The 24911-nt window shown below is 36.0% G+C and overlaps 2 protein-coding genes across 7 annotated transcripts in view; one reads left to right on the forward strand and one right to left on the reverse strand.

The window, feature by feature from the left end:
* The first annotated feature begins 686 nt into the window (after nucleotides 1–686).
* Nucleotides 687–24911, forward strand: part of DOPEY1 (dopey family member 1) — an 87343-nt gene continuing 63118 nt past the window's right edge. For all 6 annotated transcript variants that reach the window (XM_006773453.2, XM_006773456.2, XM_006773455.2 and 3 more), the window contains exons 1-6: nucleotides 687–770; nucleotides 1081–1272; nucleotides 2965–3146; nucleotides 12302–12472; nucleotides 15623–15812; nucleotides 21408–21506. In XM_006773453.2, the coding sequence (XP_006773516.1) occupies nucleotides 1135–1272; nucleotides 2965–3146; nucleotides 12302–12472; nucleotides 15623–15812; nucleotides 21408–21506 (780 nt within the window). In that variant the 5' untranslated portion in view covers nucleotides 687–770; nucleotides 1081–1134. The remainder of the gene's footprint in view (nucleotides 771–1080; nucleotides 1273–2964; nucleotides 3147–12301; nucleotides 12473–15622; nucleotides 15813–21407; nucleotides 21507–24911) is intronic.
* Nucleotides 16889–17526, reverse strand: LOC102764975 (thymidylate kinase-like). The gene is given in 3 exon segments (XM_015570299.1): nucleotides 16889–16936; nucleotides 16939–17469; nucleotides 17472–17526. Coding segments are annotated over 3 exon segments (630 nt in total). The 5' UTR covers nucleotides 17524–17526; the 3' UTR covers nucleotide 16889.

Raw genomic sequence — 24911 nt, forward strand, 5'->3', positions numbered from 1 at the left:
AGGTAGAATACCAAAATAATTGGAGGAGAGGCCACATTCGTTTCTGAGTTAAGCCTCAATTAAATCCTGTTACTAGTCTGTATAACAAATCAACCCCCAACTCAGTGGCTTAAAACTGCAAACTTTCTGTAGGTCATGAATTTGAGGGACTTAGCTATGTATCTGGCTTAGGTTCTCATAAAGTTACCATCAAGATGTTGGTGTTGCTGTCAAATCAAAGCTTGCCTAGGGATGGAGGATCTGCTTCTAAAACGGCTCGTTCTCTTGGCTGTTGGCAGAAAACCTCAGTTCCTCGCCGCAGTGACTTCTCCATGGGGCTCTTAGAAACGCCCTCATGACATGGTGGTTGGCTTTCCCAGAGCTAAAGATGGGGGAGGGAGAGGGAGAGAATGGAGTTGGAGTGCTTTTATGAAATAGGCAGAAATGAAGATGTATAATGGCTAAGACTAATTGCTTTCCTTAGAAGACGGATTATTTTCCTTAGAATTGAGTTACAGAGTTCAGCCCAAAGGACTGGAGGATTAGGTTCCACTTATTGAAAGTAGTATCAAAGAATCTGTGAATATATTTTAAACCACTGCATGTACTTGTCAGTTTTATTAAAATTAAGAAATTAAGGTCTAATTTCAAAGAGCTGATGTTCCTATATGCCATTTTATTGCTTAATAAAATAAGGTGATCTCCAAGTCATTTACTTTTCTTTGTCTTTTTTTCTTTTTGCATGTCCTTTGATGTTTACAATCTAACTAGGATCAAAACAAAGTGAAGAGGTATGTATATCAGAAATGTTATTTCAGCAAATATGACTGTGAAATAACATGATTTCTAAATTTAAAAAAGTGCAGAATATTTTCTGCTCTTCTATATCCCTAAAGCCTCAGCCATTTTTGCATTTCCTAAGAAGGATCACAGAGTGAGTTCTCTTTGAAGCTGTCTTTGAATACTTCTATGAACCTGTGTACTATGACACCAAAGTATTAATCACTTCTAAGTTAAGAAACATTTTAAAGTTAGATATTAACTTCTTCTGAACCCATTTTAATACTTTACTTTAGTTCCGCCTGCAAAATTCTTTTGTAGGTAATGATTTTTACATGATTTTGGAACTGGCCTCTAGTGGGACACCGTGGGAGGATGAACACAGAAGAGCTGGAGTTATTGAGTGACTCCAAATATAGAAACTATGTAGCCGCAATTGACAAAGCACTGAAGAATTTTGAATATTCCAGTGAATGGGCAGATTTGATATCGGCACTTGGAAAACTTAATAAGGTATGTCAGCCTTATGCATTTCATAAAAAGTAATAGAAAACAGGAATCTGTGTCTATACTGGTACTTATTAGATTTCTCTAAATCTTGAAGTAGAAATTTGAAAACATAACCTCAGAATTACTTTTGTTACTGCTATTTTACTTTTTACAGTTGCATGACTATGTAGTCAGGCATATTTCTAAGGCCAAAACAACAGTGCTTGAAAGTTACAGTTATTATCATTACCTATAAAAATACAATACTAAGAATTAAATATCCTAACCATTTCTGTAATTGAGCATCTAATATGGTTGTAGAGTTCCTGGCAACAAAGTGGAAACCTGCATATGGAAAGCAGTAAGTAATATGTCTTTCCAAATGGTATGTAGCAGTAAGGAAATATTTTGTATCTAGGCAAGCCGTCAGTACAGTACTTTTTACAAAAGTGACAAGCAGTCACTTGGAGCTTGGCCTTGAATAATCTTTCTTGATTTGTGTGGTTTTTATCCACTATAATTATGGTGGTATCATTGATCAACTCATAGTTTTAGATTTTTGACCTTTTTTTAAAATTAAATTTTTTATCACCTTACACCCATAGTTTCTTATTTTTGGGACTTAAAAAAACAGTTGTCATTAAATAGGAATACTTCTAAATATTAAATGGATCAGGGGAGGAGATAGAAAAGGAAAGCTCTTTGAATAACAATTATTTTTATTTTTGTTTTTAATCTTTACCTGAGGATATGTTTTTATTGATTTTAGAGAGAGAGGAAAATTGGGGGGTGGCGGTTAGAAAGAGAGAGAGAGAGAGAAACATCGATATGAAAGAGAATCATTGATCCCTACGCACCCAGTCCATGGAATTGGCAACTGAGGTATACGCCCTAACTGGGAATTGAATCCACGACCTTTTTTTTCTTCTTCTTTTTTTGTCTAAGGGATGAAGCTCCAATCAACTGAGTGACCCGGGTTGGGCTCAGTAACAATTTTAACATCAAATAGCTTAGCATAGAGTTATTAGGAAATAAATTTATCTTAAAATACACACCAAGAACACTAGTTTTCCACCTGATAGTCTTACCTTGATATCTTAAAAGGAAAATCTTACATTTTCAGTGTGCCAATTGCAACAAAAAGTAACAATTTGCTTAAAGGTAGTTAGGTTTCCTTTTGGTCTAAAGATTCTCTTTCTGAAGACTTACTAGGAACTATGTTTAAAAGCAATTCAGGATTGTGGAAATTATTGTAAGTATTACAATTACTTGCTATAATATGATACACTAAACTAGTGGTTGTCCCTCTTCCAACTATATATCTATGTTGAAGTCCAATATTCTCTATATATTTCAAATGACATCAAAAATAGATGAAAGGCTGATTAACATTAATGTTTTACAAAAAATATAAAACAATGCCTCTCTTCTGAATAAATTTTTGGAAATATAGTTATTTTTAATAAAAACGTTATTTCTCTTAACATGCAATGGAGTCTTAAAAGCACATTAAATATTTGTTTTAATTTTCAGTTTTAATTTCAAATATGATATACCTTGATATAACTGACAAAACTAAAAGTTCTTTGGTCTTCTCTCTAGTTTTTTGAAGTATAAAGAAGTTCTGTAAGGATTTTTGATAATAGTGTGTTAGAAAGTGGAAATAATCTGAGATGTAATATTTTTTCTCAACTGAATTAAAATGTTTTCTTCAAGGTTTTACAGAATAATGCAAAGTACCAAGTGGTGCCCAAAAAGCTGACTATAGGCAAACGCCTAGCTCAGTGTCTGCATCCAGCATTACCGGGTGGAGTTCATCGGAAGGCACTTGAAACATATGAAATTATCTTCAAAATCATTGGACCTAAGCGACTTGCCAAAGATCTTTTTTTATATAGGTAAGAATAATTTTACCATCTATTTACATGTAAATAAAAATACTTTTAAACTATGCTTTTTGTAGTAAAAGTAAAAAATTGAAAATTCCTTGATGGAGGTTTTCAGATATGATTTTTTAGAGGTAGAGAAGAAGGGGTGGGGTGAGAGGGAGCGGGAGAGAGAGAGAGAAGGAAATATCAGTTGGTTGTTCCACTTATCTGTGCATTCACTAGTTGCTTCTTATATGTGCCCTGACCAGGGATCCAACCTTAAACCTTGGCATATCAGGACAATGCTCTAACTAACTGAGCTACCTGGCCAGGGCCTCCGATATGTATCCTAAATATTTTGATAGTTAAATGATTCAGAGAAATTTAGAATATTCCTTAATAAATAATTTTTTTCATAGAGGTCATTTATGAAGTTTTCATTCAAAATTATTGAGACTACAGTATTTTCTACCTTTTTAAACTTGAGAACTATCTTCAGAAAAAATAGGATACCTTGATCTCTCAGTAACTTTCAACATTCTCTACTTGAAGTATTCTTTTCTTTTGACTTCTGTGATACCATGTTCTCCAGTTTAGTCACTTGATCACTTGCCTTCTCTCCTTTCCCTGATATCTACATAGGGAGTTTCTTAGGGCTTGCTTAGTCCTGTGCCTTATGATTTCACTTTATATTTATTTCTTGGGCAGGTTTATCCATTCCCATGATTTATCTTTAATGTGCAATTGATTTATTTTGCTTAGCATTATATTCTCAAAATTTATTCATGTTGTCACAAACAGCAGTATTTCATCTTTTCGTATGGGCTGCGTAATATTCCATTATATATATATATATGCCACATCTTTTTTATTCATTCATCTATCAAGGTGTTGCTGGGTCATATAAATCAAATAGGAAAAGTCAAGAATCTATGGTTCACTCTTGTGTGGAATATAAAACTTAAAGTAACAAATGAACAGACAAACCAGAACTCATAGATACAGACAACAGTATGGTGGTTACCAGAGGGGAAGGGAGGTTGAGGGGCAGTAAAAGGTAAAGGGGGGTCAAATATATGGTGACTTTGGGTGATAAATACACAGTGCAATATACTGATGATATACAATTGCACACTTGAAACCTATATACTTTTATTAACCATTGTCACCCCAATAAATAATTTTTTAAAAAGGACAATTGAAGCTCAACCTGTTCCAAACTAATCTCATCTTCTTCTGTTATAAACCCAGGCCTTCTGCAGTGCACCATGTCAATCCATTTACACAAGCCTAAAATATGAAAGTTCCACTTGATATCTTATTTTACTTGCCCATATCCTCCTCCTTCCCATGCACATTCTGTCACTACCAGTTCTGTCTCATAGTGGTTAAGAGCAGAGGCAGTGTAGTCAAGACTGCTTACCTTTACCAATAACTCGTTCTGTGACATGGGACCATTTTCTTCACCTCTGTGTGTGTGTTTTCATCTGTAAAATGACCAATTTTATAGGTTGTTAATAGAATTAAGAGAGTTAATATATTCAAAGTGCTTAGAACAATGTGCAACATTAGTTCAATAAATGTTAGCTATTATTCTGATATATGTCGCAAATTTATTTCTCTCTACTTTCACTAGCAGCATCCACTCTAAATAAGCATCATATCTAGCCTGATTTTTATCACTGGCCTCATAACATTTACACATCTATTCTTATCCTCTTATATATACCCTTTTCTCCACACAATAGCAGAGTAACTTTTTAGTATATTAAATATTGTCTTTCCACTGCTAAAAACCTTCACTGACTTCTGTCATACTTAAAAACAAAATTCAAAATCATTACCATGGCTTCTATGGCTTTATATAGTCTGGCCCTGGCCCTGTCAATGACCTTCAATCCCTACCACTTTCTCCCCAATTTATTCCATTCTGGTGACACAGATCTCTTTGCTTATTCTTCCTCATTTTCTTTGCTTTTCCCTTACCCTAAATATTCTAATAGAGGTCTCTGATTAAATATCAACTCCTCAGAGAAGACTTGCCTAATTACCCCTCCTGAAATAGCTCTGCCTCTACATCTTTGTAGTTTTACTATGATGTATTCAGGTATCTTTTTATTTATCCTGGTTGGGGTTTATTGGGATTTTTAAATCTATGGTTAATGCTTTTAATCACTTCTGGAATCTCTTTGAGAGAAAATTTGCCTTTATTCTCTCTTCCATTTTTTGGAAATATGATTAAACATATGCTAGATCTTCTCACTCTGGCTCCCACATCTCTTAAACCTTCTTTGCTATTTTCAAACTTTTCTCTCTCTAATGCATTCTGGGTAATTTCCACTTACCTAGCTTCCAGGTTACTAATTCTCTTTTTTTTTCATGTATTTGTAAAATATTTTGTTCTTCTCCCCCATCTTTATACCATAGTACGTTTAGTTAACACATTCATCCCCTTGCATAGTTACATATGTGTATTTATTCTAATACTAGAGGCCTGGTGCACAAATTAGTGCATGGGTGGGGTCCCTTGGCCTGGCCGTGATTGAGGCCTATTGGGGGGCCAGCTGCTGGGGGGAGGGACCTTGGAAGGTTGGCTGGCTGGCCGCGGGGGAGGGACTCTGGGGGGTGCAGCTGGCCAGGGGGAAGGACCATGGGAGGGGGTCGGCCGGCCAGGGGGAGGTGGCTGCAGGAGGTTTGCTGTGGGAGCGCACTGACCACCAGGGGGCAGCTCTTGCATTGAGCGCCTGCCCCCTGGTGGTCAGTGCACATCATAGCGACTGGTCAACTGGTTGTTCCAGTCGTTCAGTCTTAATGTTCACGTAGGCTTTTATATATATAGATGATACTGTTTTGATTACTATAGCTTTGTAATATCAGAAATTAGAAAGTGTGATGCATTTAGCTTTGTTCTTCTTTCTCAGGATTTCTTTGACTATTCAGGGTCTTACGTGGTTCCAAATGAATTTTAGAATTTTTTAAAGTTTTTCCGTAAAAAATGCCTTTGAAATCTTGATAGGAATTTCATTGAATCTCTTGGTACTATGGATATTTTAATAATAATCTTCTAATTTATGGACATGGGATATCTTTCTGCTTATTTGTGGCTTCAGTTTTTTTCATTAATGTCTTAGTTTTTTATTCTATTGTATATGGGGTTGTTTATTTTTCATAAAATTCAGTTTTAGTGTATAGAAACACTACTGATTTTTTTTTCATGCTCACCCAAGGATATTTTCCATTGATCTTCAGAAAGAGAGAGAGAGAGAGTAGAAGGGAGAGAGAAACATTAATGTGAAAGAGACACAGAGACGGTTGCCTTCTGTCCTTTCCCCAATCAGGGCCAGGGATTGAACCTGCAACTGAGGTACATGCCCTTAATGTGCCCATGACCCTCTGGTCTGAGGGCCAATGCTCTAACCACTATGTCATACCAGCTAGGGCTAAACACTATTAATTTTGTACATTGATTTTTAAAAAATTAGTTCTAATAGTTTTGATGGAGTCTTTAGAATATTGTATATAAAATTATGTCATCTGTGAATAAAGACAATTTTACTTCATCCTTTCCAGTTTGGATGCCTTTGTTTTCCTTTACTTGCCTGATTGCTCTGGCTAGGAGTACTCTGTTTTTAGTACTAGTTTCAATAGTGGGCTGTGTTGAATAGGAATAATGAAAGTGGGCACCCTTGCTTTCTTGTTCCTGATAGAGAAAAGCTTTCAACCTTTCATCATTGTATAATGTTATCTGTGGTACTGTTATTTATGACCTTTATTATATAGAAGTATGTTCTTCTGTACTCAATATTTTAGAGTTTTTATCATGAATAGATAATTGAGTTTTATCAACTACTTTTCTGTATCTATTGAGATCATATTATATTTATCTTTCATTCTATTAATGTGATGTATCACACTTACAGAATTGTATATGTTAAACATTTGTTGAATTGCATAAGTCGAACCATTCTTGAATCCTAGGGATAAATCTCACTTGGTACTGGTGTAAATTCATGGTGTATGATATTGGCCTGTAATTTTCCTTTTAGTGTTCTTATCTGGCTTTAGTATTAAGGTAATGCTGGCCTCCTAAAATGAGCTGGGGAATGTTCCCTCCTCTTCAGTGTTTGGAAAGAATTTCACAAGGCTTTCCTTTGTTGGGAGGTTTTTGATTATTGATTCGGTCTCCCGATTTCCTTTTTATTGCTCTGTTCAGATTTTTTATTTCTTCAAGGTTTAATCTTGGTAGGTTTTATATTTTTAGGAATTCATCCATTCTAGGTTATCTAATTTTTTGCATATAATTTTTCATAGCAGATTCTTATTCCTTATTTCTGTGATATCAGGTGTAATGTCTCCCCTTTCATTTATAATTTTATTTACTTGGGCTCTTTTTCATTCTGTCTTAATGAGATTAATGCAGTTCAGGTATTGTCAATTTTGTTAATTGTTTTTGAAAGAAGGAACTCTTTATTTTATTAATCTTTTCTATTGTTTCATTTATTTCCTCTATTTCATTTATTTCTGCTCTAATATTTATTTTCTTTCTTCTGTTAGTTTTGAGCTTACCTTGTTCTTTTTTTTTTCTAGCTCCTAGGGGTATAAAGTTAGGGTGCTTTATTTGATGTCTTTCATTTTTCTTGATATATGTATTTATCACTATAAACTTCACTCTTAGGACTGTGTCTCCATAAATTTGGACATGTTGTGCTTCCATTTTTATTTGTGTCTAGGTGTTTTTGATTTCCCTTTTGATTTCTTCTTTAACCCCTAGGTGTTTAAGGAATGTGTTGTTTAATTTCTGTGTATTTGTGAATTTTCTTATGTTAATGAGGTGTAGTTTCATACTATTGTGGTTAGAAGAGATACTTGATATAATTTCTGTGTTCTTGAATTTGTTGATACTTCTTTTGTGATCTATTCTTCAAAATGTTCCATGTGCACTTGAGAAGAATCTATATTCTGCTGCTATTGGATGGAATGTTCTATAAATGTATATTAGATCCAGTGGGTCTATTTATTCAATCTGATCTTCGTATGTTCCCCCTGTGATCCCTGTGAGGTGAGACCCAACTGGACCTACTGAGAAGCATTCCACAGTCCTGAGGGTGCTGGATGTCTACCCTGGGCTTTTTCTCACTAGAGAAACTGTAGGGCAAGAGTGTGGTACTGTGCCAACCTGGGGAGGGCAGTACAGTCAGAGTGTAACCATTCCTCTTACCCTTTCAATGTGGTCCTTCTCAGTCTTTGTGGTCCAGAGGTGGTGCTTCATCCTCACCCCATGTTCTGGGATTTTCACAATGTATCTTGTCTATGGATAGTTGGTAGTTTGTTCCTCTTGTGACAGGGACTGAAGTTGGGAGCAACTTGTATTGCTATCTATATCATTAATTCTTTTTCTCTTTTTTAAAATTGTTGCTGTAATTTACATACAATAAAATGGACAGATCATAAGTGTTCAGTTTGATAAGTTTTGTCAAATGTAGTCAATTGTGTAGCTACCACTTAAAGCAAGATAAGACATTTCTGTCACCAGAAAATTTCCTCCTATCCTTTTCTAATTAAAATCTCTACCTCTCCAGCTATCTATGTATATTCCTCTTTGTCCCTCTCCTTTTCTGTTTCTGTTTATATGTATACTAGAGGCCCGGTGCACGAAATTCATGCATTGAGGAGAGGGGTCCTTCAGCCCAGCCTGCATCCTCTCGCAATCTGGGACCACACGTGGTATTTCCCACTGCCGGTTTAGGCCTGATCCCACAGGAAAACTGGCAGTCGGACATCCCTCTTGCAATCTGGGACTGCTGGCTCCTAACCACTCACCTGCCTGCCTGCCTGCCTGATCACCCCTAACCACTCTGCCTGCCTCATCACCACTAACCACTTGCCTGCCTGCTTCATTGCCCCTAACCACTCTGCATGTCTACCTCATCGCCCGTAACCCTCTGCCTGCCTGATTGCCCCTAACTACTCTGCCTGGCTGCCTGATGCTCCTAACCACTCACCTGCCTGCCTGCCCCTAACCACTCTGCCTGCCTGTTAGCTCCTAATTGCTCACCTGCCTGCCTGCCTGTCTGATCATCCCTAACCACTTGACTGCCTACCTGATCACCCCTAACCCCTCTGCCAGCCTGCCTGATTGCCCCTAACTGCCTCGGCCCCCACCGCCGCAGCTTCGTCCAGAAGGACATCTGGATTGACATTTGGAAGGTCGTTCAGCTGTACAGTCTAAAGCATATTACGCTTTTATTATTATAGATATCTATTTATCCCCAAAGTCTGTGGCTTGTCCTTTCACTCTCTAAATGACATCTTTGAAGAATCAACATTTCTTAATGCTCTTTTTTGAAGAAGGTTCTTAATTTTAATGAAATCTAGTTTATCAACCTTTTCTTTTATATGTAGTCTATTTGTTTAAGGAATCTTTGCCTTGGATATTATTGCTAAAATTTAAAAATACAATGATTTTTTCTATATTGACTTTGTATCCAGCAACTTTGCGAAATTCACCTATTTTTTCTAATAATTTTTAGACTCTTTGGGGTTTTCAGTATATATAGTCATATTATAATAATGAGTTTTATTACTTATAGTCCATTTTTAAGATATTTGCTTGTCTTACTGAACTGACTGGAAACTCTAGTACAGTGTTAAAGAGAAGTGGTAATGATGAACATCATTCTCATGTCCTCCACCTTAGGTAGAAAGTGTTCAATATTTTTAAAGTTTTAATATACCTCTCATTTCTGGAATATGTGTAGTTTGCTTATGATTTGTAATCTTTATGTCACTAGATTTATTTTGTCTTTTTTTTTTAGTTGTCTTGAATCTATATTCACTAAAGAATGACTGGTTTAATATTTTTATCTGGTTTGATGTTAAGTTGGAAATTTTTTTCCATTTTCTGGAAGTTTTATAAGATACAGTTTCTTAAATATTTGGATGATTTCCTCATTGAAGCCATTTGGACTTTATCTTTGTAGGAGAGTTTATAGTTAAAGATTTAATTTCTTTAGTAGGTATAGAACTATTTAAAGTTTTGACTTACATCAGTTTTTTTTTTTCTAGAAATTTGCCCATTTTATTTAAATGTTAAGATCTGTCTCCCTGAAGTTGTTCATTATATACTACTAGAGGCCAGGTGCACGACATTCATGCACTGGAGGGATGGGGGCCCTCAGCTCAGCCTGCTCCCTCTTGAAGTCTGGAAGCCCTCGGGGGAGCGAGCCTAAGCTGGCAGTCGGACATCCCCCAGGGGGTCCTTAGCGCTGCCACAGAGGCCACCCTTCTGACTGAGCAGTGCTTCCCCTGTGGGAACGCACTGACCACCAGGAGGCAGCTCCTGTGCTGAGCGTTTGCCCCTGGTGATCAGTGCGCGTCATAGTGACCAGTCATTCTGCTGTTTGGTCGATTTGCATATTAGCCTTTTGTTATATAGGATTGTGATCTTTGCAATATATATGATCTATAGTGGTGTCTCTTTCACTCTTGGCATTAGTGACTTTAATCTCCTTTTTTTTCACTTTGATTAGTCTTACGAGTTTACCAATTTTATTAGTTTTTTGAAAAATAAAAATAAACTTTTAGCTTTGCTGGTTCACTTTACCATGAATATGTTTTTTCTTTCTTTAATTTCTGCTCAGATAAGTCTTCTCTGAATACTGTGTTTAAAATTGCAATATTTGCCCCTACTTTTCCTCCTCTGCCTTTTTTTTTTTTTATCTCTGTGACATTTATCACCATCTGAGATATATATTGTTGGGTTACTGTATATATTCTACCTTAGTTCCTTGAAAATAAGTTTTATGAGGGTTATGGGGCGGGCATTTTTTTATTATTATTTTATTTTATTTTTTACTTTTTTTATTGCTTGAAGTATTACGAAGAGTATTATATATGTCTCCTTCTTTCCCCCCCTTTAATATTCCCCCGGCTTCCCCTACCCCCCAGTATCTTATGTCCATTGGTTATGCCTATATGCATGCATACAAGTCCTTCGGTTGATCTGGGGCAGGAATTTTTAAAAAAATATTTTTATTGATTTCAGACCTGGGATCGTTCAGTCCGCAGACTGATGCTTTATCCACTGAGCAAAACCAGCTAGGGCAGGACTTTCTTCATATAATTTATGAATTGTTATAGCCTCAACACCTTAAAAACTATGTGACAGTTGAATGAATAATCTAAAGCAGTGGTTCTCAACCTTCCTAATGCCACGACCCTTTAATATAGTTCCTCATATTGTGGTGACCCCCAACCATAAAATTATTTTCATTGCTACTTCATAACTGTAATTTTGCTACTGTTATGAATAACAGTAAATATCTGATATGCAGGATGTATTCTCACTGTTACAAATTGAACATAATTAAAGCATAGTGATTGATCACAAAAACAATATGTAATTATATATGTGTTTTCCAATGGTCTTTGGCGACCCCTGTGAAAGGGTTGTTTGACCCCCAAAGGGGTCGCTACCCACAGGTTGAGAACCGCTGATCTAAAGAAATGTTATTTGTTAAGTAATTCAGTTCTTTGATACTATAAATATTATAATGAATGGATGTTGAATTTTGTCAAATGTTTTTTCTGTGTTTATTGAGAAGAATATATGATGTTTTTCTTTAATTCTATTAATGTGATGTATTGCATTGGTTGTTTTTTTGTTTGTTTGTTTGTTTTGGCATATGTTGAAATATCCTTGTATCCCAGGTATAGATCCCTCTTGATCATGGTGAATAAACCTTTTAATGTGCTGGTGAACTCAGTTTGCTAGCATTTTATTGAGCATTTTTGTACCATATTCATCAGGATATTTGTTCATAGTTTTCTTCTCTGCCAGTGTCCTTTTCTGGCTTTGGTTTGGCCTCAGAAAATGAGTTTGGGAGTGTTCTCTCTTCTTTGATATTTTTTGGAAGGATTGTCACTAATGATTCTTTAAATGCTTGCTAAGATTCACCAGTGAAGTCATTTGGTCCTGAGCTTTTCTTTGTTGGGAGTTTTTTTTGTTTGTTTGTTTGTTTTTTATTACTGACTCAATCTCCTTACTAGTAATTGGTCTATTCAGACTTTGTATTTCTTCCTGAATCAGTCTTAATACTTTGTATGTTTCTAAGAATTTTTCCATTTCTTCTAGTGTGTCTAGTTTGTTGGCATATAGTTGCTAATGGTTTTATATTTTTAAACAGTTCTGGATTATTTCCTCTTCTTGCAAATGCTGCCATGTCTGTGAAACCAACATTGCTAAGTTTGTATGAGATATATTACCTGCCTTTGGGTAAAACACTGAAGCCTGGTCTACAAGGATTGCTAACTGGTATTCTTCCTGGCTTAGAAGAAGGATCAGAGTACTATGAGAGGTAAGATGGTATGCAGTTAAGTAATCGAAGTCATAGATTTGTCAGCAAGCATCCTTAAATCAGTAATGTTTTAACATCACAAAAATTAACTCTTCTAGATCCTTCAGTATACCACCTGGAGTTTCTGTAGCAAAAAAATTATTGTAATTATCTGGTATGTGTATCACACTGAAAATAAAGCTAGGTGATAAGAGCACACACTTGGGAGATAAATGAATTAGGTTCAAATCCTGGCTCCACCGATACTGTGTGAGCTCAGCAAAGCTTTTTTAAACATTTCTGAACTTTTTTCAATTTCCTCATCTATAAAATAAGCATAATACTTATTTCAATGTGTTATTGTAATAATGAAATCATTTAGTCTACAGCCTAGCATATATAAGTCACTCAAATAATTGTGACCCACAATTTAAAATAAAAATACAGTAGGTAGGACGTTTAGATTAATTTTTAAAATGGGAAATTGGGCCAATGCCAACAGTTTTTAAATTGTTAGTGCTGGAAAATATCCTAGCTCCAAGTGCAGTGCTGTTTTAGTAGCTGTTGACATAACACTGTTGATATTTTAACTTTAAAATTATTTGATCTGCCCAGCCAGTGTTGGTCATTGATTGAGCATCGACCCATGAACCTGGAGATGATGATTCCATTCTTGGTCAGGGCATATGCCTGGGTTGCTGGCAAAGTCCCCAGTAAGGCGCATGCAGGAGGCAGCTGATCGATAATGATTCTGTCTCATCATTGATGTTTCTATCTCTCTTTCCTTTTCTCTCTCTGAAATCAATAAAAACATTAAAAATGTATAAAAAAGGATTTTATTTCTTTTGGAGCCTATTATCATTTCTAGGGAAGTTAATAGTTGTAGACAATGCACGATGGCATTAAGTATCTTTAATATCTTATTATTCTTACCAAAAAGGGGACTTACAAGTTGAGATGGCAAAAATAGAAAATGTCAGACTTATTTTATAAGTAGACTTAATTTTTAAATTTAAATAATTTATTCTAGTATAATTAACTACTACTCCATTTTATTGTATTTCATCAGCTCCCCTAATACAGTAAGAATCTAATCCTGAAAATATTGGATAATATTTATAGGCTGCTTTGAGAAAAATTAATTTTGTCCCCAAAGCTTATTTTCTTTTCTTAACTTTTTCACTTATTTGCTTACAATTTTAGAAATATAACATGAGGTTATTTTATAAATCAGTTTTGTTTTAAATTATTGCATTAATTTTCCTAAGGGAAGTATAGAATCAATATCACTTTATAACTCTATTAGTTACAATTAGAAATTTTAGCATAGAAATGAATAGTGATCTTTATTAATGTGGTATCCCTATGATTTATCTTGTGTGTCATAGTCCATTTGTGCTGCTATAACAATGTACCCCAGACTGGATAACTAATAAACTACAGAAATTTATTTCTCACAGTCCTGGTGGTTGGAAATCTAAGTTCAATTTGCCATCATGGTCTTGTTCTAGGGCAGGGGTGGGCAACCTTTTTGTGAGTGTGTGCCAAAACCAGCAAAAATCTCTGACTCAAAATTCTTTTGTGTGCCAACCCTAATTTTTTGAGAACATATTACGCCTACTTGATATCTCTTAAGGTGTACGTATGTCGAGAACCTTAAAGAAATAATAAAATTCATTCGAGCGACAAAAATACAGTATATGATGATGAAAAATACATTTATTTTTTAATGTATACATGTACACTGATAGTCCAACAGAAAACTTTATGACTCTGTTTGATATTATCAGTGGGACTTTTGCTGCTGCATCACTGATGACAGAGATTTTACATCAGGTTTATATTTCGTGACCTTCAGAGAGATGCATGAGCTACTACTTTCATCCGTCAGGCTACTCCTATTATGAGACTTAACAAAATTCATCACTGAGAACAAAGATTCACAATTGTAAATGGAAGATTATAAGGGAGGGTTTCACGTGCCAGCAAAAGTTACTAGTGTGCCATGTTTGGCATGCGTGCCAGGGGTTGCCCACCCTGTTCTAGGGCAAGCACTCTTTCTGGTTAGTAGCTCAGTTCTGTGGGTTTCTTTCATAAGAAAACTAATCTCATTCAGGAGGGCCTTCATGACTTAAGCATCTCCCAAAAGCTTTCACCTCCTAATAACATCACCTTTGGGGATTAAAGTTTAACATGTGAATTTTTAGGAGCCAGAAACATTCAGAACATAGCATTATCATTAGCCACTTATTCCACACATGTCCTATGAAAGGATTTGTAAATACTTTCTTCTTTCAATGCATAGATAAATTGAGGTCAGAAGGGATTATAGGTTAGTATTATAGCAAGTAAACAATAAAACTCATCAGATTCTCTTGATTCTGGCTATGCTATAATATCATAAAATCATCTATATTTGTGTATTGTTCATTTTATGTTCACAAGAAATCAAGAGTAATTTTTTAAAATATATTTTTTATTGGCTTCAGAGAGGAAGGGAGAGAGAGAGGGAGATAGAAACATTAATGATGAGAGAATTATCGATCGGCTGCCTCCGGCATGCCCCACATTGGGGATCGAGCCCACAACCCGGGCTTATGCCCTGATTGGAATCGAACCCTGACCTCCTGGGTTCATAGATCGACGCCCAACCATAGAGCCAAGCAATCCAGCAGGAGTAATTTTTAAATGTAATCCTTAATAGAGCAGTAATGATTTTGTCATAGGTCTAATTCTTCAAAGTTGTTGTGAATTACATAGTATGATTTTAAAGAGAAGGAAATATTTGGAAGTGCCCTTTTAAGATTTTATAGAAAATATGTTTTGCTATAAGAGTACTACTAACTAAAATTGTATGGTGTTTAACAACCCGCTGATATAGATAGGATTTGTGATATTGTTTTTGTTATCTTAGTTTTATAGATGAAGAAACTGAACTGAAGATGTATTAAATGATTTCCCAAATTACACAGCTAGTAAATGGTGGAGATGGGACTTAAATCTGGTCCTCTGATTTCTAAAGTACATGCTTCTTCCAGGCTACCACATTTGTCTCTTGAGTGGAGCATATGACTATAACGTGGATACTTTCATACTTTCTGGAAGAGAATAACAATTTATTATCTGACAATAAATCTTTCCCTTCTTAAACTATCTTATTTTGTCCCTCAGAACAAACACATTGTTGGAAAAGGTTGCTGCCGCAGTGGACCAATCAGCATTCTATAGTGCCCTCTGGGGTAGTCTTCTCACCAGTCCTGCTGTGCGTTTACCTGGAATCACGTATGTTCTCGCCCATTTGAACAGGAAGCTTTCCATGGAAGATCAACTTTATATAATTGGCAGTGATATTGAGTTAATGGTAGGTCCATATGTGGTTGCTTCTTGAACAAATACTTCTTTAGAATCAGTACATTATTTCCGACAGATATTGAAAGTCATGCCACAAACAAAGTTCCTATTTTCATGGAGCTTACCTTTTTCATTAAGGAAACTTAAAGACAAAAATAATCAGTAATTATTGTTTTTAAAATCTTCAGATTTTTTTTTCATGAAAAGGAAATTGTTATTTATATGTTATTTTTATTATCTGTTATTCAAGCAAATAAGTAATCTTTATATCATTTTGCTTGCTTATCAGACCACTGTTAACATAGCCACATTTATTATGATATTCTGAAATGAACCTTCATTTTGATCATAGTTTTCTTTAAAAGAAAGACATGTTTTAGACAGAATGATAGCTATATTCTGTGTGGGATTTGTGTCAGAGGATGTAGTACTAAAATCAGATAATGGAAAAAATCACACTGATTGTTTATACTTTTTTAATTTGAAAATTAAGAACAGAAGGAAACCATTTATCTCTGGAAGGTTGTACTCTTAAAATACTCAATGATTAAAAAACAAAGAAAGGCTCAAGGGTCCTTTGGAAAATTAAAAAAACAAATTTTAATTAATCATCCTGTACTTTACTTCCACATGATTATATATGATTGAGATTTTTGTGCAGATTTTCAGTTATATTTATTAACGTATAATTAACATACACTGAAATTAACTTGTTGAACATGTATAGTTTTTGTTGTTGTTGTTGTTTTTACTTTCAAAGTAACTTATTCGTGCCTGTAAGAAATTCAGATTTTAAACTGATTGCCACATGAATTATCTTGAACCTGCTTGGATATTGTTATCATTAAGTTTCAATAAAAGGCGCAATGATTTATCAACATCCTCAGGGTGAAAGAGGGCAGAGGAAGGCTGAGTGACATACCACGAGGTCCCTGTGCCCAGGCCTCTCGAGAGGCTCATCGTAGCTCTGCTTGTTGTTGACTTGTGCACATCCCCCATGTTGTGCAATGTGAACACTCTGCACATCAAGCCTTTCAGAAGGCTCCGGCCTCGCAGGACCCAGGGAAGGGGGACAGTCCCTCCACATTTATGTCCAGAGCTTCCCCAGCGGCCTCTGTGCTGCGGCCTGGATATGTCCTCAGAGAGCGTGCGGATCTCCTTGTGGACGTCTTCAATGCTTTTGGAAGCATCAACCACCTTCCAGTTTAGGGTCCTGTCCTCCATGAGCTGGTAGTAGCATTGCAGTACCCGCTCCTGGAAGGCCCCATCTTCATAGCGTTCTTGGCCGAACCTGCCCCGCTCCACAACCTCTGCCAACCTCAGCTGAAGAAACACGACCAGGTCAGGTTTGGGAAGGCTCACGTCTGGCTGCTTGCACCAATGCAAAGAGAAGGTCTCCTTGGCATTGGTAAAGGCAACACCAGAAAACGCCTGTCTGTCCACGATGAGGGTGATGCCCTGGCTCAGCCTTTCCTTAATCAATGGCACTTGTTCCCAGCGGTTTGCAGAGAAAAGGTGCACTGAGTGATCCTCCACCTCACTCTTCTTTTCCAAATAAGAACTCAGAAGTTTGCCAATTTCAGTTGATCTTTCCGGGAAGCGTAGCAGCTCGGCAGGATGGCCGGCGGCGCAGAGCGCGGCCACCAACTTGCAGCTCTGCGTGCTCTTCCTGGCCGGCCCACGCCTTCCAGCATGATGAGCGCCCCGCGCCAGCCCGCCATCGCCACGTTGTTGTCGCCCTGAACATGTATAGTTTTATGAATTTTGACAGATACACAGTCATGAGACCAATGCTACAATCAAAATATAGGATATTTATTTATATCACCATAAAATGTTCTTTTGTGCCCCTTTGTGGTCACTCCCCTTCCCCTACACTCCGAGGCTTTTGCAAACACTGGTCTGTTTTCTGTTTCCATAGTTGTGCTTTTCTCAGAATATTATGAATAGAATAATACTGTATTGGCCATTAATTCTTTTTTTAAAAATATATTTTTATTGATTTCAGAGAGGAGGGGAGAGGGACAGAGAGATAAAAAACATCAATGATGAGAGAGAATCATTGATTGGCTGCATCCTGCAAGTTCCCTACTGGGAATTGAACCTGCAACCTGGGCATGTGCCCTGACCAAAATCAAAACATAACCTTCTGGTTCATAGGTCAACACTCTACCAGTGAGCCAGGTGGGCAGGGTATAGCAATTAATTCTTGTTTCCTTCACTTGACATAACAGATTTGAGATTCATTTATGTTTTTGCATATATGAGTAATTTGTGGTATGAATGTACCACAGTTTGTTTACTTATTCACTGATTAATGGATGATTAAATTGTTTCCAGTTTGGGGTAATTATGAAAAAGGTACTGTAAACATGTGCATAGAATTCCTTGTGTAGACATACGTTCTTATTTCTTGGGAAAATACCTAGGGATGGAATTTTTGGTTTATATGGTAAATGTATTTTTAACTTTTTTAAATAACAGCTTTATTGATATATATAATTCACATGCCCTTTTAAGTTGTACAGTTTATTGGTTTTTAGTATATTCATAAATCTGTGGAACTATCATCACTATCCAATTTCAGAACATTTTCATTACCCCATTCCCACTCACCAGACTCCTTTATCCCTGCCCCTTGGAACCACTTATCTATTTTCTGTTTCTATAAATTTGCCTGTTCTGGACATTTTATATAAATGGATTTATATAATATGTAATCTTTTATGAATGGCTTTTTTCACTTACCATAATATTTTCAAGATTTGAAGCATGTGTCAGTACTTCACTCCTTTTTATGGCTGGATAATATGGATATCTGTATCACATTTTGTTTCTCCATTCATCAGTTGAGGCACTTCTGGGTCTTGTCTACTTTTTCGCTATTAAGAATGATGCTCTCTGCCCTAACCGGTTTGGCTCAGTAGATAGAGTGTCGGCCTGCAGACTCAAGGGTCCCAGGTTTGATTCCGGTCAAGGGCATGTACCTTGGTTGCGGGCACATCCCCAGTAGGGTGTGTGCAGGAGGCAGCTGATCGATGTTTCTCTCTCATTGATGTTTCTAACTCTCTATCCCTCTCCCTTGCTCTCTGTAAAAAAATAAATAAAATATATTTTTTTAAAAAGAATGATTCTCTATGAACATTCAATGAATAAGTGTTTCTGTAGGCATGTTTTCTTTTGAGAATATACTTAGAAGAGGAATTGTGGGTCATATGGTAACTCCATGATTAACTTTTTTTTCCCATTTTTTTTTTATTATTAGTTAAGGTATTACAAATGTGTCATGATTAACTTTTTGAGGAACTGAAAAGCTGTTTTCCATAGTGACTGTACCAATATACATTTCCACCAGCAATATATGAGGGGTCCTACTTCTGCACATCTTTGTGAACACTTGTTATTGTCTGTCTTTTTATTATACTCATCCTAGTGGATGTGAAGTAGTTTTGATTTGCATTTCTCTAATGACTAATGATATTGAGTGTATTTTCTTTTAGTTTTGGACCATTTTTATATCTTCTTTGGAGACGTGCCTATTCAAAGTTCTTGCTCATTATTTAAATTGGGTTATTTCTCCTTTACTTGTTGAGTTGTGGGAGTTCTTTATTTATTTTGAACATTAAACCCTTATGTGTGTATGACTTGAAAATATTTTCCCCATTCTGTGGATTATCTTGTCAGCTTCCTTTTTTTTGTTTTAAATCCTCACTTGAGGATATGTTTTCTTTTAAAATTGATTTTAGAGAGAGGGAGGGAGAGGAGAAAGAGAAAGAAAGAAACATTAATGTAAGAGAGAAACATGGATCTGCTGCCTCCTGTATGCATCCCACCGGGAATCAAACCTGCAGCCTGGATATGTGTCCTCATTGGGAATTGAATGGGGTATGGGACAACGCTTCAGCCAACTGAGCCAAACTGGCCATGATTTCAGTGTTTAATTGTGTCCTTTGAAGCACAAAAGTTTTAATTTTGATCAAGTCCAATTTATGTTTTTTCTCTTGTCATTGTGCTTTTGGTGTTATATAATATCTAAGAAATTGTGTCTAATCCTAGGTCACAAGTATTTACTCCTACATTTTCTTGTAATGTATATTTAAGTTTATAGGAAACTGGCAAATTATTTTCCAAAATGGCTACACCATTTTTATGTAGATCTTTAAATGTATTGGTTTTTGCATTTCCTTTTAATTATTTAAAAAAATTTTTTTATTGATTTTAGAGAGGGAGAGAGAGATAGAAACATCCATGATGAGAGAGAATCATTGATTGGCTGCCTCCTGCATGCCCCACACTGAGGATCAAGCCCGCAACCCAGGTATGTACCCTGACCGGAAATTGAACCCAGGACCTTCTGGTTTCCAGGTCAATGCTCAACCACTGAGCCACGCCAGCAGGGCTCCTTTTAATTATTTAATGAAAGTTTTAAACAAGTAATTTTATAAATTTTTTTTGAAAGACAAATGCTATAATTGGAAAACCATTTGCAATAAGTCATAGTGAAAGAACTAAACTCTCTAATATTGAAAGAGGTACTATCAATAAATATAGTGGAAGAATGCATTTGAACAGATAATGTACCTAAGAAATAAAAATAATTTAAACATGAAAAGGTGCTCAACATTACTTATAAGAGAAATAAAAATTTAAATACACCAAGATATCAGTTTTCATATATCAGAATGACAAAAATAAAAATGCATGGGTAAACATGGAAAAACAGAAACTGTCACACATAGCTGTTGGGAATATAAATATATGTAACCTTAACAGAAAGCATCACACTGATTAAGTTGCAATTGTGTATACCCTAAGACCTGGCAACACTACTTTGAGGGATGTATTTGTATATTACGTAAGTATATTGCAGCATTATTTACAATAATAAATGTCTGCAAACAGTATAAATGTCTATCTTAGGAACCTAGTTAAATAAAGAGTTTATATATGAAATAAAGTACTTCCATGGCCATAAAAAATAATAAAGTACTTTATGTACTGATAAGGAGCAATCTCCAAAATATATTTTAAAATGAAAATGGCAGGGTTTTGGATCTATGCCTGTGTATTTATGTTTACTTATACTTGCAGAAAATATTCACTAGTAATACTGCTTGCTTGCAAAAAGGAAATTGGATGAATGGTTGGAAGACGGAGATGGGAGAGAACCTTTTTGCTTTATACTCTTTTGTGCTTCTTCATTTTTTAAAAATATATTTTTATTGATTTTTTTTACAGAGAGGAAGGGAGAGGGATACAGAGTTAGAAACATCGATCAGCTGCCTCCTGCACACACCCCCCCCCCCCACTGGGGATGTGCCCGCAACCAAGGTACATGCCCTTGACCGGAACTGAACCTGGGATCCTTGAGTCTGCAGGCCGATGCTCTATCCACTGAGCCAAACCAGTTAGGGCTGTGCTTCTTCATTTTTAAGCCGTCATAATATATTTACCTATTCAGAGTGTTGTAAATATATTTAATTATTGATAAGATGCTCAAAATCATATTTTTTTATGGGAGAAAATGAAGAGTTGTTACATTTTCATGTTACGTATTTCCCAGTGTAACAATAGATAACAGATACTAAAGGCTCTCTCATTTTAGGTAGAAGCAGTAAGTACCTCGGTGCAGGACTCAAGTGTACTTGTACAGAGAAGCACGCTGGACCTCATACTTTTCTGTTTTCCATTCCACATGAGTCAGGTAAAACATTAATGCTGATCCTATATAATAAAAGGCTAATGTGCAAATCAACCAAACGACAGAATGACTGGTTGCTGTGATACGCACTGACCACCAGGGGGCAGACGCTCAATGCAGGAGCTTTCCCCTGATGGTCAGTGCACTCCCACAGGGGGAGCGCTGCTCAGCCAGAAGCTCTGAGCCAGGCTCTCAGCTGGCAAGTGCAGCGGTGGTGGTGGGAGGTGGGAGCCTCTCCTGCCTCCGCAGCAGCGCTAAGGATGTCCCACTTCTGTCAGTGGGACATCCCCCGAGGGCTCCTGGACTGTGAGAGGGCGCAGGCTGGGCTGAGGGACTCCCCCTACCCACCCGAGTGCACAAATTTTGTGCACTGGGCCTGTAGTATTAATATTAGGCATTCTTTGTAAAATCACAATTTATGATGTATAGTTATTTAAGCTGAATTCTTTTGTTTTATAAACTAGTAAGTACATAGAAAACAAGTTCCTTTTCAAGGAGTGGAACTTGTGACAATTATAAAGAAAAAAGTTTGTTGATTTGGATAAGAATATGTTAATTGAAATAGGTAATTTCATACCTTTAAAAACAGTTCTTACCTATAATAAGCAGGAAGTACTCATTGCTAGTTGTGAATTTGCCAGGACTTTGAACCCAGGCCTTCTACCAGCTGTTATCTCTGTCCTGTTATCTTTTCTTGGTTTGGTGATTTTGAGATTGTCAGATCTTTGCAAATAATGATTTACAGTGATATCCTCTAGAACTTTTATTACAAATGAGAGCAATTAATTTAACAAATCATAATTGAAGCATTTCATTGCTGGAACTTTAATCAGTATCCTCATTTTTTAAAGAAGTCATCTAAATTCTTTTGCGTTATAAACCTTAATGCGGAATGTTGTAGAGCACCAGTATGTACGCATTCAGAATGGTGAACTACATGTCTAACAAAAGTAATAAGAGAATTTCTACCTTGGAAATGTAAGTTTATTTCTTAAAAGTCATTAGCAGAAAAAGCTATTATTTGAGGTTCTTTTAAAGAACGTTAGTTAGGTAACTAGTGAGTTTTATTATGATTGGTCATGCTCAACTTTTTCTTTATTACTTTATTAATTTTGAAATTGAATGATCAATAATAGAAGAATTTTATATTTCATTGCCAATACTGTTGCTAATTGGGACATAAATCACCCCCAGTTTTTATTTGGAGTCTTTCCATTCTCAAATCAATGGCCCTTATTTCACTCCGGCTTTTCACAGGAACATTCTCTGGGACATCTCAGTGTAGTCTAAACTTACTAGTATAGGGCTGGTGAATCACCCACAAGATAAGAGTAATTTTTACTTTTTTAAAGGCCCACAAAAGAAAATAAAGAAGAATATGCCAAAGAAATATATGTGGCTCAAAAGCTTAAAATATTATGTCCCTTTATTGACCTTTGCTCTTAAACTTTCCCATTGCTTTCTTCCCTTGCAAACATTCAATATTATTAGTCCTTCAGTATACTGATAGGTGACTCAACAATATCTGAGAAATTAAGTCAGTGTAGACTTAAATTGAGAAGAATTAATTTGTAATTTCACTGACCACTGTTTCTCAATGTTTTTTCAGCCTGAGCTTTCTTCAGTACTTTCTTACTCCACCACCTCTGTATCCCTCCCAACCAAGGCTTTTTCAAGCTTTACCTTCTATAATTCGTGTTATGAAAATAACAGCTATGTTGACTATCTTTTATAAGTAATGCCCTACCCAGGTCCCATTCTAACACTCTTAATCTTCTATTTGTACCAAATCATTAGATTTCCCGAGAATAAGGATCATGAAAAAGTCATCTTTGTTCTCCACTTTCCCTCCTTCTATGATTATTAATTGTTTTTCTTATTTTAATTTTTTAAAAAAATTTTAATTATTTTTCTTGAAGTGACAGGCTCACTTTATTTTTATTTTATTTATTTATTCATTTCTAAATATATTTTTATTGATTTCAGAGAGGAAGGGAGAGGGAGAGAGAGAATCATTGATTGGCTGCCTACTGCACACCCCCCACTGGGGATCGAGCCCACAACCCAGGCATGTGCCCTTGACCAGGAATTGAACCTGGAACCCTTTGTTCCAAAGACTGACACTCTATCCACTGAGCCAAACCGGCTAGGGCTATTTTTTAATGTTTTTGAGAAAATGTCTTTCAAGTTTCCAAGTGTGATAATCATAGTTTGTGTCAATCATTCTTTCAGATAAAAATGGTATTCTGTGAAAAAAATCTGGTAGGTCAGTTCAAAATTCAGTCATACAAGTGAGTTTCTTTGAGACATCTATCATACTGCAGTATACACAGGAGTGTGTTATGTGTACTTCCCATTTTATTACACAGAATATTTTAAAATGTACTAAAAGGGTCAATATTTTATAAAGTAAATTTTTGCTGCTTCAACAACATTCTTAAGTGAAACTGACTTTTATTGTTTGTTTTGGTTTCTTATTGTAATGCAAGTGTATGGCACTAAAAAAATACAACGACTGCAAGTGCAGTGGATGCCACTGCTGTACTGCTTCCTTTCTTGCTAAGATGCCAGCAGTTTTACCCCCTATCACATTATCAGGGCAAATATCAACATAGTAAAAAAACAGAACATCTTTCTATTGTTCTGATCTAGTTTTGACCTTATGGACCTCCTGAAAGGGTCTTAGAGATTCCCTTAGAGCAGTGGTTCTCAACCTTGGCTGCACATTAGAATCACCTGGGAATCTTTTTAAACTCCTGAGGCCCAGAAATCAAGATTTTAAAAAGATTCCCGCGTGATTCTAATATGCAGCCAAGGGTGAGAACCACTGCCTTAGAGTCTGGGAATCACACTTTGAGAGTTTCTTAGGTTAATGGAGAACATTTGTGTTTTGATGAGTAACTGTAATTTGTCAGCTGTTGATGATTTGTATTTTGAAACATCTCAATTATTTTTCTAAGATTCCTTTAAAACAAATAAAAAGGGTGAATCCCTTTTTAATACTGTCAAGAAGAATGGTGTAGTAAAATGGTCACCAGTTTGTGATTAAAGGGAGGTCACTTCTTATTCAACTTGGGCACTAACCAGGCTTTTACATTAGGCTAAGTACTGAGGCTCCGTGAAACTTGGGTTTTTTATTTGAGAGTGATTGTTAACTAGTTGATTTCAATGTTATTTTCTAATGCTCACACTCCCAGCTTCTGTTCTAAATGGATTATTTAGTAATATTATTAAAACTAACATCAATTCTCATATGCATCTATGCATAACCCATAGACATAAACATAGGGTAATGAAGGCTTGGCGGTGAGGGGGAGGAGAGGGCAATGGGGGAAAAGGGGACATATGTAATACTTTAAAAAATAAAGATTTATAAAAACAAATAAAAAAGAAAGAAAAAATCCTAAC

Source organism: Myotis davidii, unplaced genomic scaffold (assembly GCF_000327345.1).
Source record: "Myotis davidii unplaced genomic scaffold, ASM32734v1 scaffold185, whole genome shotgun sequence".
Taxonomy (NCBI): domain Eukaryota; kingdom Metazoa; phylum Chordata; class Mammalia; order Chiroptera; family Vespertilionidae; genus Myotis; species Myotis davidii.